Source organism: Daucus carota, chromosome 6 (assembly GCF_001625215.2).
Source record: "Daucus carota subsp. sativus chromosome 6, DH1 v3.0, whole genome shotgun sequence".
Classification (NCBI taxonomy): Eukaryota; Viridiplantae; Streptophyta; class Magnoliopsida; order Apiales; family Apiaceae; genus Daucus; species Daucus carota.
In genome coordinates this window covers 7389360-7412036 of record NC_030386.2, presented here as the reverse complement: position 1 = coordinate 7412036, position 22677 = coordinate 7389360, and the positions used below count along the sequence as shown (strand labels likewise).

The following is a 22677-nucleotide window of genomic DNA, read 5'->3' as shown; positions in this document are numbered from 1 at the left end:
GTAATTTCATCAATTAAGTTTGATTTCTGTATTTTCACAATACTTGTTTTTTTTAGATAGGCCGGATCGACTTTATTATTACAAATTTAATTATTTATGACAAATATAATGATTCAATTAATTTTCTAAGATATTTATTTTCATTTTAAATATGGAGTAATATGAAATTTGATCAATTCGGCCGATTACTCGAATCCAGTCAATTTTATAGTCATTCCATCTCGAATCTTTTATCTTATTTGATTTTTTTTTTATTAAATGGATCAAATATTACACATGAAACATAAATAAAGATGTAATAAAATTTATATCACTATAAATTTTAAAATAAGCTAACTTTAAAATAAATGATTTATCATTTCAAACATATGCCTATTGGTTGCAGTCGTGAGATGTACTGTCCTAAATCCTACAACAAAATTAAAAAATCTTAGAAAAATATCCAAAAACCAGCCAAGAACACTCTTCTACTTGTTCTATGGCCAGAAACTCTCACCTTAACCCATTATTTTTCTGCTTGTGCTTCAACACAAGTCTCTCTACTGGTAAGTAAATTTACTCCCACATTAATACACACACATTATCTGAGTTCTTGTAAGCAATTACACAAACATTGGGCATGCAAAGTTGTAATCTTTATTGATTTTGTGTTTCTTGTCTTGATGGTTCTTGCATTTTCCTCATAATTCATGTATGGCTGTGATTGTTCTTTGTTCCTCATCAATTTGTTGTAGTAATTTCAAGAATTTACCGAATGGTAAATTGTATAGTTCAAAGTTTAGTAAAGGTAGAAGCTTTGAGAGGATAAAGGTGTTGCCTTTTGGGTCTATGGTGAATTGGAAGAAGCACAGGAAAAAAATTGTGGGTAAATGTGGGGTTGTGATGGAAAGTTCGAATTTTTCCGAATGGGTTTATGGGATAAGCAAAAAGAAAATTTCTTCAGAGGAAGTTATTATGGTTCTTAAGTCAGTTCAAGATTTAGATGAAGCTTTCTCGCTCTTTATGTCGGTTGCTGAGTTGCCTAAGGTTGTTCACACTACGGAGACTTGTAATTATATGCTTCAGCTCTTGAGAGTACATAAGAGGATAAATGATATGGTTGTGGTGTTTGATTTGATGCAAAAGCAAATCATTTATAGGAGTTTAAATACTTATATGATAATATTTAATGTTCTTGATATAAAGGGTGGGATTCGTCAATCTCCATATGCGCTTAACCGAATGAGAGATGTGGGTTTTGTTTTGAATGGTTACTCGTATAATGGGTTAATTCATTTGATTCTTCAATCTGGGTTTTGTAAAGAGGCTTTAGAGGTTTATAGAAGAGTGTTGTCGGAGGGAATAAAACCTAGTCTTAAAACTTACTCTGCTCTTATGGTAGCATCTGGGAAAAGGAGGGACATTGAGACTGTCATGAACTTATTAGCAGAGATGGAGAATTTGGGTTTACGGCCGAATGTATACACTTTCACGATATGCATTAGAGTGCTTGGGAGGGCTGGGAAAATTGATGAGGCGTACAGGATATTGAAGAGAATGGATCGTGAGGGTTGTGGACCCGATGTTGTTACGTATACAGTTCTCATTGACGCCCTGTGTAATGCAGGGAAGCTGGATACTGCTAAGGAAGTTTTTATAAAAATGAAAGCTAGCCGCCACAAGCCTGACCAAGTAACTTACATCACCTTATTGGATAAATTTAGTGATTGCGGGGATTTGGATGCCGTAAATGACTTTTGGGTGGAGATGGAAGCTGATGGCTATACTGCAGATGTTGTTACTTTCACTGTACTCATTAGTGCTTTGTGTAAAGTTGGGAAAATTGATGAAGCCTTTCTTACTTTAGATGTCATGAAAAAGAAAGGCGTCCTACCTAATCTTCAGACTTATAATACAGTAATATCTGGGCTTTTAAGAGTGGATAGATTAGACGAGGCACTGGAGCTATTTAATAATATGGGGTCACTTGGTATTGAACCTACTGCTTATACTTACATACTATTCATTGATTACTATGGAAAAGTAGCGGAGCCAGATAAAGCCCTTGAGACATTTGAGAAAATTAAGGTACGTGGAATTGCTCCTAACATTGTTGCCTGTAATGCTTCATTGTACAGTCTGGCAGAAATGGGGAGAATTAATGAGGCAAAAACAATATTTCATGGACTTAGGAGGAGTGGTCTTGCTCCAGATAAAATTACCTTTAACATGATGATGAAATGCTATAGCAAGGCGGGGAAGGTTGATGAAGCAATTCAGTTACTATCCGAGATGACAGAAACCGGTTGTGAACCAGATGTCATGATTATCAACTCGCTCATTGATACGCTCTACAAATCTGATCGAGTAGATGAGGCATGGTCTTTGTTTTATAAACTGAAGGAGATGAAACTTGCTCCTACAGTTGTGACCTACAACACTTTGTTGGCAGGATTGCGGAAGGAGGGTAGAGTACAGGAGTCCGTTCAGTTATTTGAGAGCATGGCTGTACATGGAAACCCTCCAAACACAGTTACATATAATACATTATTAGACTGCCTTTGCAAGAATGGTGAAGTCAATCTGGCGCTAAAGATGCTCTTTGAAATGACAAATGTGAACTGCATACCGGATGTTTTTACTTATAACACAGTCATCTATGGACTGGCTAAAGAAAACAGGGTAAATGATGCATTTTGGTTCTTCCATCAGATGCGGAAAAGGCTCTACCCCGATTACGTCACCTTGTTTACTCTCCTTCCAAGTGTTGTCAAAGAAGGGAGAGTTAATGATGCATTAAAGATCACAGAAATTTTTGTAAGTCGCTCAATAAACAAGTGTGACAACCATTTCTGGAATGCCTTAATGGAGGGCATTACAAGTAAAGCTGCATTAGATCATTCCATATTGTTTGCTGAAGGTTTAGCGTCTTACGGAATTAGCAGAAGCAACTCCTTAGTGATACCAATTCTGAAATCCTTGTGCAGGCAGAAGAAAGGCCTTGATGCTCATAAACTATTCATCAGGTTTAATGTTCATTTTGGAATTAAAGCATCCTTAGAAGCGTACAACCTAATAATTGAAGGTCTTCTTGATATTCATCTTAGGGAGATGGCTTGGGGCCTTTTTAAGGACATGAAGAATGCTGGGTGTGCCCCAGACAATTCCATATACAACTTGTTGCTTGCAGATCTTGGGAAATATGGGAAGGTGGATGAACTCTTTGCACTATATGAAGAGATGGTCAACAAGGGATGTACACCTACCACGATCACACAAAATATACTCATATCTAGTCTTGTTAAGTCAAATAATGTAGAGAGGGCCATAGATTTATATTATGATCTACTGAGCGGTGGTTTCTCTCCTACTCCTTGTACATATGGTCCTATTATAGATGGTCTTTTGAAGATGGGGAAATTAGATAAAGCAATGGTTTTCTTTGGAGAGATGACTGTATATGGTTGCAAACCTAACTCTGCTATCTACAATATTCTTCTTAATGGGTTTGGGAAAACAGGTGATCTGGAGACCGCTCTTGAGCTATTTGATCAGATGGTTAAAGAGGGAATACGGCCAGACCTCAAGTCTTACACTATACTTGTTGATTGCCTCTGTATGAAGGGGAAAGTTGGGGATGCCATGCACTACTTTGAGAAGTTGAAATCATCTGGTCTTGATCCTGACTTAGTCTCGTACAACCTTATGATCGATGGCCTTGGAAGATCTCGAAGAATAGAGGAAGCTATGTCTCTTCTTGAGGAGATGAAGAACAGAGGGATTGTTCCTAACTTGTACACCTACAATTCCCTAATACTCAATCTTGGGATTGTTGGGATGATAGAAGAAGCTGGTAAGATGTATGAAGAACTTCTACACAAGGGTATCGAACCAAATGTGTTCACATATAATGCTCTAATTCGAGGGTATAGCCTGTCAGGTAATACGGATCGTGCATATGAAGTGTATGAGAAGATGATGGTTGGGGGCTGCAGCCCAAATACTGGAACATTTGCTCAGCTCCCTAATCAATCTTGATCTCTAACTGAGAGTTACTTTGCGGGCTATGTAGATCACGTTTATGATATCCATACCAAAGGCAGTTACCAGGTTCTTTTTGATTCTTTCCTTATTTATATGAAAAAAGTGAAGGGTTTTCTTTCTGCCTATTTCTAGTTCAATTCGTATAGCTTCCTTTATTAAAAACTTACTGATGTTTCCTCTCCTTTTCTCCAGGTATGATTATGGCCTGATTGCTTAACTACAGGTCAGGAATTAATCTAACTTTTAGGGGCTGTAAATATCACACACTGTTGGTACAACATGTATCTACAAGATGGTTAGGATGAGGCGGTGTGAATTGTGAATTATATAGGTCAAATTAGATACTTAAAGCAATAGTACAGTCCAGGATTATATCTGGAAATGTAAGTATGAGACGAGCACAGTATGAATATATACAATGTTTTACATTTTTCAAATTATAATCACCCATTTTCATATCTTTCACATAGGAATCGGCAAAATTTTGTGATGAAGTGCATAACAGTAAGAGTAGTAATTTCCCTGGTCAAGCATCAACCCCGTCAACTGTTGCTGGAGTAACGAGCACGACCCTTGTGAAGACTCCGTATTCAATGGTAACTAGTGCAAGTTCATGTATTACAAAAGCGTAAAACCTCTTTTGGTTTTCTTTTATTTGTTGTTGATATACTTTGTTCATAGCCTAGTTGTAAGACTCTTCCCCTCCCCTAATGACCAGAAATGGTGGCTCGGTGTGGACGAAATATGTCAAGTTACAGGTGCCCTGAAAGGCTCTTAACAACCAACCTGGCAATTAAAACCTATTCTGAAGCCTTATTTAATCTAAAGATTCACCAAATAAATTTGGGGACTTGCAAAGCTGGAATTTGCCTTCCAGAGTTGTAAGAGCAAGTCCAATAGGTTACCTATCTCAATACTTATTAATAATATAAAATAATGAATACTAGTGAGTCTTGGTGATTTAGGTAATCTATTTTAAGAGCAACTCCAACGGAACATCTCCCTTACCTATAATGAGCCTACGTGGACAAAAATAAGGGGTTTGAGTAAAACTTCTTCACTCCAACCATCCTCTCCTTACCTAAAATTTTTAGGTGAGAGAAAACAAAACCCCATATTTAGGGGATAGAAAAGCAAGCCCCTATTTTTTTCCACCTCATCTCCCTCTCTCATTTTCTTTCATTTTTCATTTTCCCTCTTCTTTTTATCTATCTCATCATAGTAAAAATTCTAATAAAATATTATTTTTTCAAATATAGGGATGATTATAGGGAATACCGTTGGAGTAAAACAAGTTTTTGTTTACCTATATTTTAGGTAATCATTATTTTATTATATTTTAGGGGTTCAAAATAGGTAACACCATTGGGGTTGCTCTTAGTGTCAACTCCAATAGCAATCCCTATATTTGTTCTCTTAAGATTATTTTAATAATAAATTTAAGAGAGAGAATGGGAAAAGGAGGGAAAAGACAAAGAAAGAAGGGGAGAGATGATTATTTTATTCATAAATATTAAATAGGTAATGGCTAGGGGTTACTTATAAATAGGTAATGGCTAAGAGATTTGAGGTTGTGCTAGTGATTTAGGTAACCACTAGGATAATGTTGGAGTGCTTTTTTTTTGACACATTACCTAAATGTGAGTTTAGCACATCATATAGGTAACCTATTGAACTTGCTCTAATTGCTTGTATAAACTTAATTATACTTGTGGAAGTCTATGAGATCCCGTTGGAGGCTTTGGGTTTTAAGTTTACTGTTACTTGAGAAACATTTTTTTTTCCCCAATTTTGAAAAGCGCTGCAGTGTGAATTCTAGTTGCTGGTGAGAAAAGAAACCAGCCAGCAGGGAGTCTGCCAGTGGGACTGGCTAAGGTCATGGCTTTGTTTTTGTTGCTCAAAAGTGAGTCTCAGAGCCTAAACTTCTGAAACTGATGCAAGAACTCAAACATGGCGTGAGATTTGGACGGTTTGGCACCATGGTTGTCACGTCGATGAGTCGAGGCGAGTCGATGGGCCTCCGTCTAATCGACTAGTCGTTGACAAGTCGTAGACTAGTCGACAAAAAAAATATTATTATAAATTAAAAATAATATATATATATATATATATATATATATATATATATAGACACACACACACATATATCATGTAAATTAGATTTTTAGTTCTAACACCTTCCACAATGTTTTATTTCAGATTCTAAGGAATTAAGAATCGGAAACTTAAAGAGAATGATGGAAAAGCGAAAAGAGTTAATATGTAACAACTGATATATAACAATTGTGTGATACTGTGATGTGATGTGGTAGTGCAGCAAGTAAGCAACAAATATGCGCAGAAATAATATATACAGAGTTATGCAGAACTTATTGTGCAGATTGCAAAAAAATAGAGCAGACAATATAATCAGAGAAAACCAAATCAGGAAATTTAGCAGCTCGACTAGTCGACCGCTTAGTCGACTAGTCGATCGAAATATCAACATTCAGCTAGTCGACAAGTTGAGTCGACATCCATTCACCGCTTAGTCGACTAGTCGCGACTAGTCGGCCGACATGACAACCATGTTTGGCACAAGTACGTGATATATGCAACATGCAAGTATTTTATTTCATGCAACGGATTTTCGAAAAATATAATAGGAAAAAGGGTTAAATCACGTTTTTGTCTTTTTATTATTAGGTGATCGGTACGTCGGAGAACAATTTTGGCACGTGTTTCTTCCGATTAAACATTATTTGCTAGTTTTTATCAGTGTTGTAAAAAGCGGGAATCGGACTTAGTCGGTGAAGTTACGGAACAAGGATTAATCAGGGATTAATTGAATTGATCGGGGATTAATCGGATATTTAATCAATTCGGTGAGCTACGGAACAGGGATTAATCGGTGATTAATCGTGATTAATCACCGAACAGAGGTTTTTATACATTATTTGCTAGTTTTGTTCGTCATTTGCTTTATTTCTTTCATTCTATTTGTTATACCCAAAGTTGGCATGGGTCTCGACAGATCCACATCGACAAATCAACATTCGTTAAGATGGGCCTATCCATCTTAATTAACAAAAGAGTTTCAACCCCAATATCAGAATTGGACCAAGTTTTCTATTCTCGTCATTCCACCAGGTCATTTCATCAATAGACCTCCTTTACTTAAGAAGATTATCAATGCTGTAAACCCATTCTTAGAATAGGGGTCGCTACATGAAAGTGGCTCCTGGGTCGCTACACCCGGATCGTCATCCGGGATCGTCATCCTTAGGGGTCGCTCCTTTCTGACTCATTCTTCAACAAAACTCTCCAGCCTTATCATTTATACTCCAAGGTGGCACTTGGGGAGTCATCAACTTTATACGGTAAGTCTCTTTTGGGTTCTCTCTAGGTTTACTCCCTCTATTTTGGATTTACTCACCCCACTAGAGGATGATCAATGTATGCAGACTCATAAGAGTCCCGGCTAGAGCGGCATAAGTGTATCTAATAAGGTCTCTACCTCCGCCATAATGAGGTCTCTACCTCCGTTCTCTTGAGATCTAAACCTTTGGTTACTAGATCGTTATCCATTATTCGATCCACTTCATGGCAGCTCGTTAGTCATCTAGGCTTGGGATATACGAGCTACGGGCCTTCTTAAGAGCGCTTATACGGACCTGTGCCCTGATGGACCGCGATAAATCTCATTCCATCTAGATTATTTGTTCCGAAAGAACTACGTGATAGTTTCAACCCTATAAATAGGTAATGTAAGCCTCTTGTGTCGCCAACTTGATTCTCGTTAAGAACGCCGAAAAACACTTTTTCTTGTTTGTTTATGGATCATTAGCTACAATATCCATCACCCTATATATGTGTTTCATAACGTTTTTGCTACATTCAAGCAAGTTCCTACATTTATTGTTAAAAATCTAAATTTTAATTTTTTTCTATATAAGATAAAAATCATCAAAACAAATAAACAATATTACTGAGAAGTATGTTCTTAAAGACCATTTTGCACAAATTTAAAAAGCCCAGCAGGTGCATCCGACAAATTGACCACCTTTACCACCAGAAAAAACAGCCGTCTAATTTAAGTATGCTAGCTTAGGCAAGGCATGAGAACTTTAAATTAAAATTTTTAATTAAATAAAATTTTTAATTAAATAAAATTTGAAATTATGATTTGTTTATAAGTCAGAACTGTTGTAAAAATATATAATTTTTATATGTTGTTGGTATAATTTAAAATTTTATCTTAAATTTTAGTTGAATCTAATCCAAAATATTAGTTTCCCATGATTTAACAGTTATTATTAACTTAATCTAACATATTTGTCTTTAATAATAAAAATATTTAATAGCATGATGTAATGCATATTTGTATATAATTTTTTGTCTTTCTTTTTTAATATATACACTTGAATATAAATAATTATTTTAAAAATATTTTTATGTTAAATTATATCCGTTAATAATTTGAATAACATGCATGCAAGTAGAAGGCATAATTTGTCTTGAATTAGGAAAATGTGTTAAAAATATGGGTTCTACTTTTCACACTTGTTTCCGTCAAAAAGAAATAAAAAAACTTGTCACACATGTGGGATCATCCGATAATGACGATGCAATATGAAATACATCATCACATCCATTAACGACTTCAAATAAACTATTGTAATCAAGTCATTCCTTTTCTCGCATTTATCATGCCAATGTCTTAAATTCTTTCTATCAAATTTTAATATATTTTGAGTATAATATGAGACGCCAACTTCTATTAGATTATACTAATAAATGTATTTTATATTAGAATCATTATAATGTGATTTAAATATTTTTGTAAAAATTTATATGGTTATATATTAAAATTGATAAACATAATTTTTTTTGAGTTAGGAAAAAGAATCATAAACATACAATAAGAAGGTAGAATTTGTTTTGGATTAAGAAAAAGTTCTTATATTCGTTCCACACATAAATCCGACTTATTAATTTTAAAATATATTAGATATAAATAATTTTGTGACGGTGCGATTTATACGATTTTACAAATAAAACTGGTAGGAAATATTTATCTTGGATTAAAAAAAAACATAAACACACGAAAGACAGGATTTGTTTTGGATTCAGAATAGAAATTATAAACATGCAAGTAGACATCAGTTGCCTTATAAAACAGAATTTAATTTTGTTCGAATCTAACGGTGCTTATTTGTTCAATATACAATCCAACAGATTATAAGCTTTTGGACCATAAATCCATGCGACCAAATTACTCCCTTACGCTTATATAATCTGAAGGGTGTTTGTTCCTTTTTTAAAATTTATTATTAACTAGCTTATAACCCGTGCAACGCACGAGCGGTTATAATATTTGTTATTTTACTGTATATATTTTAAAATTTAACTAATTTTATTTTGAAAATAAAATTATGATAGAATAGTATGATTAAATAATTTTTTTATTTAACAGCTGAATAAATTCTTAGTAGTTAAATTTGTCAAATAGTTAATTAAAAATTACGTCGAACATATATATTTTAATGAGTATGTTAAGATATTTTTTTATATGTTATAATTTAAGAAGACCTGTGAACCTAGATATATATCGATCAACCAATCAATATTTCGTTATTAATTATTAATAATATCATATAGAATATATTATAAATTAAAGAGACGCGTAAATCCAAATATCGACCCATCATACTGATCTAATATATAATATTTTAGTCTAATTAGAAGATAAAAAATAAATTATAATATGTTATAAATTAAAGAGGTCCGGGGGTCGAATACCAACAGCCTCGCCAAACTCGACCTACCGACCAACAACTTTTCCTATTTCGGCTTTAGTGATATAATGATATAAGTATAGTATAGATTTATAATATTACTTTTAAATTGAGACCATTAGAGTATTTAAAAATAATGTTAATGTATTTTAATTGAAAAATATCACCGGTTAATCGTAAAGCATCTGTCTTTTTAAGTTGCAAAATCTAAAAAAGATAACGTGTTTTAGTTAGAAAGGTAATTACTATGTTGATTTATGTTATTTTAGAAGATTAAGTTATTTTAGTTAGAAAATATAAAGAAGATAATCTATATCTATATTAATTAAAAAAAATAATTGGTTAAATAGATAGGCTGTATTTCGGGCCATGTATCGACTAATGTTTTACTTTTAATAATATAGTGTGGATATATAATAATAATGTATTTTTTATACGTATGTTCCATGTGTTATGTTTAGAAAAAACCCTTTTTAGTTAGGATTGTGAAAAAGATAATGTATTTTGGTTAGAAAGGGTAATTGCCATGTTGAACAATATTATTTTTAGAAAATTGAGTTTTTTTGGTTAGAAAATATAAAAAAGATAATAATTTTAGTTAAAAAAGATGTTTGATTATATGAATAGGCCCATAACTCGGCCCAAGTACCGACCGAATAAATTTTTAATGTTTCGGCTTTAATAATATAGTATAGAAGTATAAATGTCAAGAATATTATAATTCGAAAAGAGTTTCGAAATATTTTTTATTAACACCCGATCGTGTATTATCTTAGATATTCACAAAAATGATATATCTATCAACTAGCGTTATGTTACGGTTAACAGGACACATTCTGTAAAAAAAATTATTTTATATTATATTTTATTGAGATTAAAATAACAAAATCTAACATTTAACCTCTGTTCTAAAAATAGGTGATTAATCATAATTAATCATTGATTAATCCTTATTTCTTATTGATCAAATATTCGATTATTCAATTAATCTTTCGATTAATTCTGATTACCGCTTTTTATAATACTACGGTTTAACAGATTAATAACCGCTATTTGGGACAATTACAGAAATATGTTATTTCGGACATTACCTCGTAACTCGTTGGCTCGTTGTTTTACGAGATGTGGGCCCTTTTCTCCTCCTGAAGCTAGTGTAGGAAAAAAACACAGATGAGATTAACAGGATACGCCCAGATAGTATCTAAAATCCCAACTTGCTATTTCTGCACTCTTTTCATATCAAATCCTATTCCTAAACCCCCTCCAACAACACCCCAATGCCTCTTTCTCATTCCTCCTACTTTTACCATTATTGTCTTTGTATTTTATATTCCCCCTTGATCCACTACATAAATTTAACCAACTTCCTCGCCTACCCCTCTCTGTATAAACACATTGTTCCTTGTCAATTCTTGAGCTTTGGCCAAGATGATGAAAAGGGCTTTTGTCAAAAACAATCAACATGATGATGCTAAGATGCAGTCTAAGTATCAAGGCCTCTTGCAAGACTACTTGGAACTGCAAAAGGTTCGATTTTTAGTTTTTGTGTCGATTCTTGATTTCGGGTGTTTTTTGAATTTTGATTAGAGCCCGTCTCTGAATTGTTTTGGTGAGGCCTGATTGTTGATGTAATGGATTGTATGTTACAGGAATTTGTTGCGAAGAAGAAGAAATTGAGGAGTGTAATTGTGAAGAGGGATACTCTTTTGGGTGAAGTTAGGTAATGTATATCTTTGTTTTGCTTTTTAATTTTATTATAGTAGATATGTTTATTTTGGTTTAATAGTGATCGAGGTTTCGATCCTGATTTTGTGATTTGGCAGCTTCCTTAGGCGAAGGCATAAACAACTTTTGAAAGCCAAGTCTGTTACGCCACTGGCATTGGATTATGATCAAGCTCATCTGCCCAGTTCAAAGGGAAAATTTGTTGAGAGTCACAGGAAGCTCAGTGCTGATGATACTACATTGAAAGATTAAGGTTTATTCTTGGCTTCAAATTCAATTTTTTTAATTGATTGATACATAGTGAATTTCTTGCCTGCGAATTTAATGTTGCTGATTGACTGATGCGTGGTTCATTCACTAACCATACGTATTGGATTCCGATTTGAACTTTATTTAATGCTCTTAAATCAGTGTTGTGAAACGCGCAAAATAAAAAAACACAAGCTCCAATATTGAAGCGCGATTACTCGCGCAATTTTTTGCCAAAAATTAAATTATCTATATAATTATATAATTCTGAGATTGTTACTTCTAATACTAGTTTCAAACATAAATAATAGTCTCAAACATAGTGGAAATATCATATAAAAATATCATACTATCAATCAATAATATTTAGTATGTCGGCAAACGGAACATTGAACTTTTGACTTGTCTTTCTCCACTTGATTCTCATATTTCCATCCAATGGCAACACTTCAAGTCATCTTTAAGACTTTAACTATGGCCCAAGTGATCTGTACCTTTGAAGAGAGTAATTTCTAAGGGTAATGTAATCGAACACCTAACAAACGTTGAAAATAGTATTTAAATTTTGGCATATATGCTATATATTGAAGACCAGGGCATGATATAAGAAGTGTTGACATAGTGAGAGATGAAGAGAGAGGGTCGAGATGAGTAGAATTTTTTTCAACTTGAGGATATTTTAGTCTTTTTATATTTTTGCGAGTTTTTGTGCTTTTTAGTGCGAGTTTTTGCGAGTAATCGCAAGTTAAGCGTGATTTTTAGCCAATTTCATGATTGCGCTAAATCGCTCAAATGCAGCTCGCGGAACCTTTGCCTACTCGCAAAGCGCGATTAATCGCGATTTTAACAACACTGTTTTAAATTATGTTGACTTTTGTTATCATGGTACAGATGTGTAGGGAGGAGCTGGAGGGCCCGAAGCAAAAGAATAGACTAGGTTTCACAGACACAACATACATCAAAGCATGGATAAGAGAGCTACATTATTGTAAGCAAGAAAAAATTTACAGGCGGGAAACATTACGTGTAAGGGTATAAGCTTCGCTATTGTGTGAGGATGGAGTCTTTAGTTTAATTGGTACTTGATACACAGTTTATACCTTATTGTACTTGTCCCTTTCGCCTTTATTGATATATACAAAGACATGATCACAACTTATATAGTCAATGATACATTTTTGCAAATCATTGTGGATGCCTCAACGTTTATCAGTTTGTGGATGTGGCTTTTATTTACTTTTGCTCATGTTATTTAAATATGACTTGTATCCGTCAACCCTACCTTAATGCCATGTCTTCACGAGTCTAGGCTGGCTATCTTGTTCCTAGTGTAAGATTGTTAATGCATTTTCAAGGGTGAATTGCAGTGGTTGATGAGAAAAGATACCAGCGATGACCATGGGGGGTCGCTCACCACTTGCTGTGTTTTGGTTTTGTTTTTTGTTGCTTGAAAGTGAGTTTCAGAGCCTAAATTATGAGAATGATCACAATAACTTATACATGATGTGAAGACCCAAAATTGTATGGCACCAGCACGTGATATATGCAAGTAATCTTCAGAATGATAACAAGAGCTTGTATATGCATTCACGCAGTCAGGTGTAGTTTGATCATATCAAATAAAAAGTGCGCGGAAATTCAAAAAATGCAGTGTAATGTTTGTCTTAATTATGTGCTTTAGGTGTAATTCATGATGCTAACAATAACACAATCAAGCACTTGTCTGCTGTGTTAAACTTTGAAAGCTCCCAAGCTGCATGCTCAAATTATGGCCAATATGCAAGGCCAAGGTAGAAGACACAACATCTCATTTTCTCTTTTTAAACATCTGATATGCAACTGAAGTCATATTCAATTTCAATTAAATTTGAATTGATCTGTACCAGTGAAAACCATAACTGCCTTTCGGCAAGGGGTCAGTAACTTTCTCAAAGTCCGCCTAACAAATCTTGTTTGAAGCTTTCTTCCATTTCTCAAGTAGACTTCTCAAAGACCACCTAGCAAAACTTGTCAACTTGGTTTTAATACCAAATGAATCATATAATTTTATATGGGGGGAGTTGACTCACATTGAAACATGAAGTCTTTGTTGTAACAATTTCATGTTTCATTGTATTTTAGTGACTAGACTTTGTTTCACAATAAGTAAGAGCAATAAGGGCATTATCAGTAATCACTGCCCTTCTTCAGCACCTGCAGCTTATGAGTTCTAAAATGAAATGCTATGAATCATTATGCTGCAAAAACAAGACACAGATTCTAAAATGAAATGCTATAAATTATGCTGCAGAAACATTAAGTAAGACACAGAAGCACAAGTTCAGAAGGTGACCATATTTAGTTGAATTAACTATACATATCAAAAGCCAAGGACCCTCACAGTACAAATATACCACATAAAACTGGAAAAGGAAAACATAAAATGTGACTGCTCAAGCTAAACCATCTACCAATTATAATCATCCCGATATCCCACATTGTCAGGCACACTGAATACTTAATATTTTTGTAATGGCTCAATATGACAAGGGATCTGATTGAGATGAAGTGAAACTGCAGCCACTAGTTTGATGAGTCGCCTTTAGGAGACGAGGATGATACAATGTCAGATTGGTTAGAGGCTGAAGCTTCATCATCTGCAGGTGCAGCTGATGCCGACTTGATGGGTGATACGTCGGTTTTATTAGAAGCTGAGGCTCCCTCGTCTGCAGGTGTAGCCGATTTGATGGGTGATACGTCAGATTCGTAAGAGGCCGACGCTTCCTCATCTGCAGGCACAGCTGACTTGATGGGTTTTTTAAACTGTACCAAAATCATGGTCATGTTGTCGCATCCCTCACCTCCAGCAGTAGATGGTGCTAAGCATCGATTAAGCACTCTTTCACATATTGTGGAAAGCTTGCTTTCCTGCACGATAATAAAACTTTGTCAGAATATAAGTGGCAATATTTTTACGAAGCACAATCATATCATGGAAGTAACATAGATCCGAATCTCCAAAGAATCAAGTTCACAGAGATATGTGATCTCAATGTACAGTGGAAGGAGAACTACACTAAAAGCCTCTACAAGTGTCCATTTAACCTGCTCAGACCAATTCAAATTTAGTTCGTAAAGATGTCTGATCTTAAAAGTACACTGCAGACAGATTTATGGAAAGTCTCTACAAATGTGTCTGATTGGTTGTTACCATATACTTTGTTTTAACTTGTGCTACACCTTAAAATCAGCTTCAATGTGTCTTGACAGGACAACTATCACAAAAACTGCAGAAGTCATCCTAATGATTGACACATATGTAAACAAAGAAGTTCGACATCTATGGACTGTCTGAATGACGAGATATAAAGAAGCAGTGCATGAATAAAGAGTTAGACCTACTGCTCCAAATTGAAACTGAGCACCTAACACTCAATAACAAAATCTTAGGTACACATAATAAAACTTTTGCACACGATGTTTAAGAACTTTACTTTTTAGGTATCAAGAACATAGAAACGAAAAGTAAGTGACTAGTAGTAGCTTTCATATAGAAACTTTCTTGAATGAGTACAAACTTGGACATATACAGGGAATAAAATTTACCGATTGCAGCTGCTCGTGTATAAAATCCACAAGTTGCTGGCTTGTCATGCAGTCCCTGATGAAAATTTCCGTAAACAACAAAAATACTACATGCATCAGCCCACTATCAAATTTTGCATAGCCATATAAATGAAATCAAAAGGAAAACTATAAACAATTATGAAAGACACTGCTATGGGTTGGGCATTGTCACAGTGTCATATTATCTATTAAAATCCCAGAAAGCGCCATAGTATAATCTGAGATTCAGAATCCACTAGAATCAGGGAGCTTTAGTTAAGAACACCGAACCATACATTTAGATGTAGTTATTTATATACTTCTAAGGAATACGAGAAACCAAATCTGCTAAAAAAATATATTTCATAGTCTACAATATCTGTATAACAAATCTAGCACTACAAGTAATATTAATAGCTAGTTAACTTGTCCTTCAGTCTTCCAGATAAAACAAAATAACAAAAGATAAGAAACGAAGAGCTGCATACCAGATACCATCGCAAGCCAGCACAATGAAATCATCATCATCGCAAAGCTCAATCTAACCAGGAAAAGGACATCAAATATCAACATAGCTCGAAGCATGAGTTGATTATCTAACAAATGAACCTATGCCTATTATTCACCAAAATACCAATTACTAGCAGAGCGAATAAAGTCAACAAGATTCCTTAAAACGATAAAGGAAGTATTAACCTAGGTTTTAAAGGCGTATAAAGGCTAGATGGAAGTGAAAAATTACACATGAAATTTAGATCCCTGTTTTAAGATGTGCAGAAGGATTTCTCTGCAGAAGAGTAAGAGTCTACAGACTAAAGAAAATAAGTACCAATACAGGAAAGAGATGCCACAGAAAAATGTTGAAAAGAATAAAACCATTTGACTAAAGCTACTGACAAAAAGGCGCCCCGCTAAAACTTTATTGTGGTGCACTAACAAAGTTCTCAAATGAGACCACTTAAACTACAAGTGGAAGAGTATGACCTCACATATTCCGCTTTGTATCAAACCTATTAGAATACAAGATAACAGTTACAAATCCTTGCCATATTGTACTTATTATTACAAAATTTGACGGTTAAATGGTTAGCAGGTCATTATTGTATTACAACTTCTCAGTTCTCAGATTGGTAGAAGACCTAAATTTAAGAGAAGTCATCACTAAAATGCAGTAACTATTAATTTCATGAAGACATACAATGTTTATATCTGGATTGGCAGTTACAATTTGCCTTTCTGCTGGCAAAAACTTGTTCTGCTTAAATTCCATGTCTCCTGTAAAAAGTAAATAAAACACTAATTATCAATAGCAAATAGTAACTATTCAACATTATAAAGTTATTAGCAGAAAATAGTAACTAATAATATGTTCACAATATTAAAGAAATTAGCAGACTTAAGAAGTTATGTAATATTTACCTTCGTGAAAAATCCAAAAATAAAAAATTTATTTATTGCACAAAATAGTAAAAGAATTGCACCTATAGCTCTTGCAAGATTTAAACTGCCATTAACTCGGCCTGCATGGATAAAACCACCAGCTTTTAAAATTCTCTCCCTCTCAACTTCAAGCTCAGGTTTATGATCTCGGGAAAGATTGTATGCCTGCATACGTAAGAGCCTTCAAGAAATTGTGCATATTCTCAGGGATGCTAAATACATAATTATGATCAGGACATGGAGGCATCCTTATGATTTTAAATAACTGCCAGCTTAGGATAGAATTGGTTCCTTTATGAATCTGAAAGAGTTAATGATTTCCCTAGAATAATCTGCAAGGAAATCATAAAAACATCTCTTAAGACATTTATTATACCTGACCCTTCCTAGATATTACACACCGAGAGTCACCAGCATTCGCCACACAGACTTCATTGTTTCTGACAATTGCTACACAAGCTGTACTCCCCGAAGTCGGTCCAGTAAAATCAGAATGAGGACCCTGGGTGCAACATAGTAAACAAACATATTAAAAAAATTCAGCACAAGTGCAATACATAAGTGAACCACAGGGTGATTGATTACTTAATTTAAGAAGAATGCTTTTCAAAATGTTCCACTCCCCTTTAGTTATCATATTCCTTGGGAAAAAAGATTGGAACATAATATATAAGAAAGGTATCTGATTCTCCTAAATAGTTATGAATAACATGTTTGGGACTCATAATCCATCCTCCAGAATGGAAGAGAATAACATAAGCGAACCACAAGTTATGATTGAATTAAGATAAATGCCTTTGAGAATGTTCTACTCTTCTCTAGTTTTCATCTCTCTTATGAAGAAAGACTAAAAAATACAATATAAAAAAGGTTTCCAAATCTCCAATTTTCATGAATGGCGTATTTAAGACTTATAGTCCATATTCCAGAAGCTTTGACAATTACAATGTCTATCCTTTTGTGTTTCATGTCATCCTTGCAACAGTGGAAACGTTTCACGAAGCAAGATGACAAGATATGACATTAGAGACTATTAATTGGCGTGCTCTTTGTCGTGTTTGTTATTGGCAGTTACAAAGAGAGAGGCATGTATACTGCCACACACACATATAAATAACATTAGATTGTCCCATTGTTGCATACTTGCATTTAAAATTCAGAGTTGAATCCTAGTGTATACAGAAGATACCTCCTCAAAAGCCCAATCATCATCTTTGTCATTACTGTTGCCACCTTTCGGGGACCAAATTAAACCTTCTAGCATGCCAGTAAACTTGTTCATTTTGTCACCCAAGACAGAAAGCTCTCTCCAACCTCGTTGTCCACGCATCATTTCATCCATTCTAAATTAAAGAACCAAAAATATAGTAGGACGCATTTAAAATAAAACAGGGTGAAACGTATATGATTGCCGAATCTAAAACACATGGCTGGATCTAGCAAATAATTTAGAACAGCATAGCAAGGACTTCCCCTGCAATTAAATTATGATACCATGCTTCCTTTGTTAGACCATTTAAATCAGGATGTAGGTTGTTAGGTTGAACAGAAACCATTTGCAGAAAATGTCCAAGTCAGGTAAATATGATTTAACATCATCCTACATAAGCAGTATCATCGGCAGCACCCAAAAACAAAAATATACTTCTGGCCCCATAACATATTACGGAATAGCATAAACCAAATTTCTTAGTATATGTCAATTCAAGATCATGAGTAGAAATAGATAAAAACTTATGTTTAGTAATAACTTCTTATAGGTCCACATGAACACAGCTCAGATCTTTCATTAGTCTTGTAGGGAAGTAAGAAATGATTACCCAAAAAAGCATGGACCTAATCCTACTTGATACATTTATAAAACATATCTTTTGACAAGCTAAATACAAGGTCATCAATTGCTTAACAAGTCTAAGCACAATATGAGGATATACATTATTATTATTATTTATGTTTTTTTTTTAATCTGTAAAAGCAATTATCAGACTTGTCAAGTAGTATAGTTTCTCAACAAATAGAGTATCACCAATCATTGCGGAACTTAATCATAAAACTTATTTCGGTGCATCAGATTGTAGATACATAATTTTGACAAGCGACGCATAAATCATTAGTCTAATCAGAGATTCAAGCAAATTCATGACTAGCTTATGTATGAGGATAAATATCATCCGTCTTCAACATAATTTTTGCTTATTTCTACCAACCCCTAACAGATTCAGCACTTACCAGACTTGTCAAGTAGTCTAGTTTAAAGGTTCTCAACAAAAACATTGGAGTATCATGCCAGTATTGCACACATAATTAAATCTAGCAAGATTTTGGTCCTGGCACAAAGAAACCTAAGACTACAACTTGACCACTAGGTAGTGGCTAAAACATATAGCACTAACATTAATTATATTAAAAAAGGTTAAACAGTATGAATTTTATCAACTGTGTAATCCTTAGAGGTTTAAAAATCAACTACTTCGAATTCTTAAATAATACATCCATTTGAAACTAGCAAACTGAATAACAGGAGATTCTAAAGACAAATATTTATTTCAGCAAGAAAATACCTGAAAAAGGCTTTCTGAACAGAAGTCCCAACATCTCCAGCAGCATAAGCTTCGTGCTTGAGCACTTGTTGATGAAGATACTTGGCACAAAATTTAGCAACCACCTTGCCTGCAGTTGACACATTTCAGGGTATGACATCAATATATATTTATTTGGCAAATCTCAGCATGCCTATAGCCTGTAGCAACTAGTAAACATAAAAATTTAAGTCTCTAAGTCACATGGTCACATCCTATGATAAGATGTTTATGGCTACATTTTTCATAAAGAAATCAATTCTCTCTATGTATACAGAAAAAGTTTCCAACCCCCACAAATGCAATTAGGAAGTTGTCAGGTAAAACCAACTTGACTTGGCAGAAATCAAGTAATTTCAATTAGAAATAAGGATACGTGGAAAGCAATAGTTTATTTTCAAAAATTATTGTATTTGCCAATATGTGATGTTAGGTGTGCATAATAAATTATAAAAATTCCACAACGAACATCTCTTATTAATAAATTTCGAGAAACTCTGAAAATCTTTACCATTACTGATCATTTAATGATCCAAATTATAATAAGAAGGTTCAACTTCTAAAAGAGCATCACATTATCACATATAATAAATTTTCATGAATCTTGCTTTATGTATGTACAATCATACGTCACATGTGTACATCTAATACAGTTGGCTCATCATTAAAATTCATAAGAAAAATAAATATGTTAAGGTGATCTTAGCCTATCTTAGCTGGCTTGCCAAATATTCCCGTAACCCAGTCAACTAATATAGAAAGATATATAGAGTGGCTAGTCTTGTGGACTCACCTCCATGGCCATCATATACCCCAAAAAAGGAAGTACATTCGTCAAGATCAGTCAGTGCTGCATGCTAAAAAATAAAAAAATGGAACACTGTTAAGAGAAAATCTCTGAACCAGCCTGACACATGATATCATGCACTTTACTGTTCTATCTAATAAACCCACCAAAGCTCTTATATGTGGTTTTATGTCTTCATATGACTACTTAAACATGAACAGCAATTTGTGTGTTTCTGAGACGAACGTCATCGTCCAGTCCTCTGAAGTGACATACTGCAATTCCTAATGATATCTAAGCTAAGTGATGTGACTTTGGGGTTGCAAGAAATTGAAGCACTCAGTAAGTTCCGGCGGGACAGGCCTATTCAATTAGAAATCTTTGCAATGCCTGGATTTTCAAAAGGATAATAATAGTTTCCTTTATAACCTATAATCACAGCAGTAGTCACTGCGATACCGGTTCTATTACAATAAATTTGATTTTTTTTTTCTTTTCCTTCAAATATTTATCAAAATTTCCCTAACAGGTTTGTGTTTGTATTTCTTATTTCGCTAAAATTACAAACAGAATGCCAAAAAAGGACTTAAGAGCCACTTCAAAGTATCAAAGAGGACTGAACCTTTAAGTATACTTCACTTCTGCCATTTACACATTTTTATCAAGTGAACTGTGAACTTTAACACTATTTTGAAATTTCAATTTCTAATACTAGTATCGAACAAGGTAACGTTAATTACAAGAATTTTTATATGCTTTTGGGGGAAAGAATCAAACATTTAATTCCTGTATCTCAATATGAGTTCTCACGAGAAGATCAAAAACTATATCTGCAAGTTGGACTTCACCCAAAACTCACATTTTTCACAAGACTCTTCTCAATCAATAATCTTTTGATGGTCTGAATTTCTAGGTCGCAAAACAGCACATCTCTTCATATATGATTTTAATTTAATGTATCAACAAATGGCTACGGGAAGTATCTACCAACTATTAAAAATACTCCAAAAGAACATGTTCTCCGTGATCTTGGTAGAGTTTATGACAATACCTTACAATTAAATATAATTGTGACATCCAATCACGCACAATTATTTGGCAAAAACTAGTAAATTATTATCAGATGCCAACGCCAATGATTTAAAGCATCAAACACATTATGCATATGTAACTACACTGAACATGAGCATTATCCAAGAACTGAAATATAGACCTTCACAACAACATAAATAAAGAATAACCATATAAGTATGTGAATATCAAAGGTAACACAGGAGCATCATGAAGACTGAAAATGCTTTTTTTAGTACTCACAGCATCTTCCATAGAAGCACGCCACCCTTGCATAGACGATAAACCATATCTAAGTGTATCATTCTCACCATCTTCAGAAAATTTGTCAGTTTTTGGAGTACTGAGGTAAACTCCCATCTCCTAGCTGAAGGTACAGAATATTCTAAATCACAAATTACTTTAATCAAACTTTTACCAGAACAATATCGACAGAAATGAAACATGCCCTTCAAAGAAAAGAGCTTAAAGTAGAGAAATTTCAGACACCCAAAAACCAGATAAATGGAGATCCATTCAAAAACTCGAGAAACATCAAGATCTAACTAGACTAGAAAAATTCAACAGAAAAACATACGAAAATCCAAGAATTCAAGATTAAAAAATCACAAGCACACAAGAAGAGAAATACACAAAAGGGTATGTTAAATTTACCTGCCTAGTTGACTTGGGAGTCCAATCAAGATGTTGAAGATTAAGCACAATCAACACAGACCCAGATATCAATTCACCAGGAAAATTCAAGAAACGGGATTAGAGATGCAGAAACAATAGAGTTGCAAGAGATTTATATTGGTAAAAAATTAAACGGGAAAAAACCAAAATGGAGTTAAAAGACAGACACGAGAATAAACAAGCAGCAGGGAATGAAAGACAGATATAATTGACTTTTGGGTGACTGAGAATTTGATTATTTATTTAAAACGAGTTTCTGTAAATTCACAGATTTGCTCAATGTCTGGTATTCTGGTTAAAAAATTCTGTGGGTGGAGGAGTGTGTAGATAATACTCCCTCTGTTTTGATTTATTAGACGTTTAAGGATGTTGCACAGGTATTAAGAAAATTTATTGGAATGGTTAAACTATCATTAAGAAGGCACTATTTTACATTCATGTCCCTTCATTTTACACACCATTTGTAACATCTAATTATAAATATAGACAATAAATAAGGGCAACTAAGTAATGAGATAGTTGACATTGCATTGAACACTGAAAACGACTAATAATTACAAACAAGTGCATTTTTCTAAAACGTCTAATAAACACAAACAGAGGGAGTATGTGTTTATCATTATAAGCTCATAAAGTTGGGAGCTTTTACTTGAAAGTTCATTTTACAGCTCATTTTTCATGACTAAATAATTATCTCTTCTCTCTCGTCTATCCACTTCACCACTACTACTTCTCAGTTCGAGAGAGACTGCTTGTCGTAATTTTG

The 22677-nt window shown here is 34.1% G+C and overlaps 3 protein-coding genes and 1 long non-coding RNA gene across 8 annotated transcripts; 3 read left to right on the top strand and 1 right to left on the bottom strand.

The window, feature by feature from the left end:
• Positions 1–394: 394 nt before the first annotated feature.
• On the top strand, positions 395–6374 carry LOC108228013 (pentatricopeptide repeat-containing protein At4g31850, chloroplastic). 3 transcript variants are annotated; one of them, XM_017403466.2, is made up of 4 exons: positions 396–4089; positions 4216–4406; positions 4494–4619; positions 6223–6374. In XM_017403466.2, the coding sequence occupies exon 1, from the start codon at positions 694–696 to the stop codon at positions 4015–4017; it is 3324 nt and encodes a 1107-aa protein (XP_017258955.1). In that variant the 5' UTR covers positions 396–693; the 3' UTR covers positions 4018–4089; positions 4216–4406; positions 4494–4619; positions 6223–6374. The 3 variants fall into 3 exon arrangements, with proteins under 3 accessions (XP_017258956.1, XP_017258955.1, XP_017258953.1); XM_017403467.2 differs by lacking the exon at positions 6223–6374 and having other exon boundaries at positions 395–4089; positions 4216–4246; positions 4494–4688; XM_017403464.2 differs by lacking the exon at positions 6223–6374 and having other exon boundaries at positions 4494–4688.
• Positions 6375–7001: 627 nt separating this feature from the next.
• LOC135147316 (uncharacterized) lies at positions 7002–7916 on the top strand. Its single transcript, XR_010284767.1, has 2 exons — positions 7002–7382; positions 7467–7916. It is a non-coding gene; the product is annotated as an uncharacterized LOC135147316 (long non-coding RNA).
• Positions 7917–10908: 2992 nt separating this feature from the next.
• Positions 10909–12962, top strand: LOC108226662 (uncharacterized). Its single transcript, XM_017401653.2, has 4 exons — positions 10909–11327; positions 11450–11520; positions 11624–11778; positions 12666–12962. The coding sequence occupies exons 1-3, from the start codon at positions 11229–11231 to the stop codon at positions 11775–11777; spliced, it is 324 nt and encodes a 107-aa protein (XP_017257142.1). The 5' UTR covers positions 10909–11228; the 3' UTR covers position 11778; positions 12666–12962.
• A 1067-nt stretch (positions 12963–14029) lies between these two features.
• Positions 14030–22278, bottom strand: LOC108227878 (probable protein phosphatase 2C 60). Of its 3 annotated transcripts, none has more exons than XM_017403247.2 (11): positions 21891–22278; positions 21480–21603; positions 20172–20235; positions 19361–19469; positions 17989–18142; positions 17176–17301; positions 16841–16964; positions 16558–16634; positions 15848–15900; positions 15360–15414; positions 14030–14681 (listed from the first exon to the last, which is right to left on the bottom strand). In XM_017403247.2, exons 2-11 carry the CDS (start codon positions 21594–21596, stop codon positions 14337–14339), a joined length of 1224 nt encoding a protein of 407 aa, XP_017258736.1. In that variant the 5' UTR covers positions 21597–21603; positions 21891–22278; the 3' UTR covers positions 14030–14336. The 3 variants fall into 3 exon arrangements, with proteins under 3 accessions (XP_017258736.1, XP_017258737.1, XP_063935058.1); XM_017403248.2 differs by having other exon boundaries at positions 21480–21621; positions 21891–22257; XM_064078988.1 differs by having other exon boundaries at positions 21480–21599; positions 21891–22257.
• Between the last annotated feature and the right edge of the window lie 399 nt (positions 22279–22677).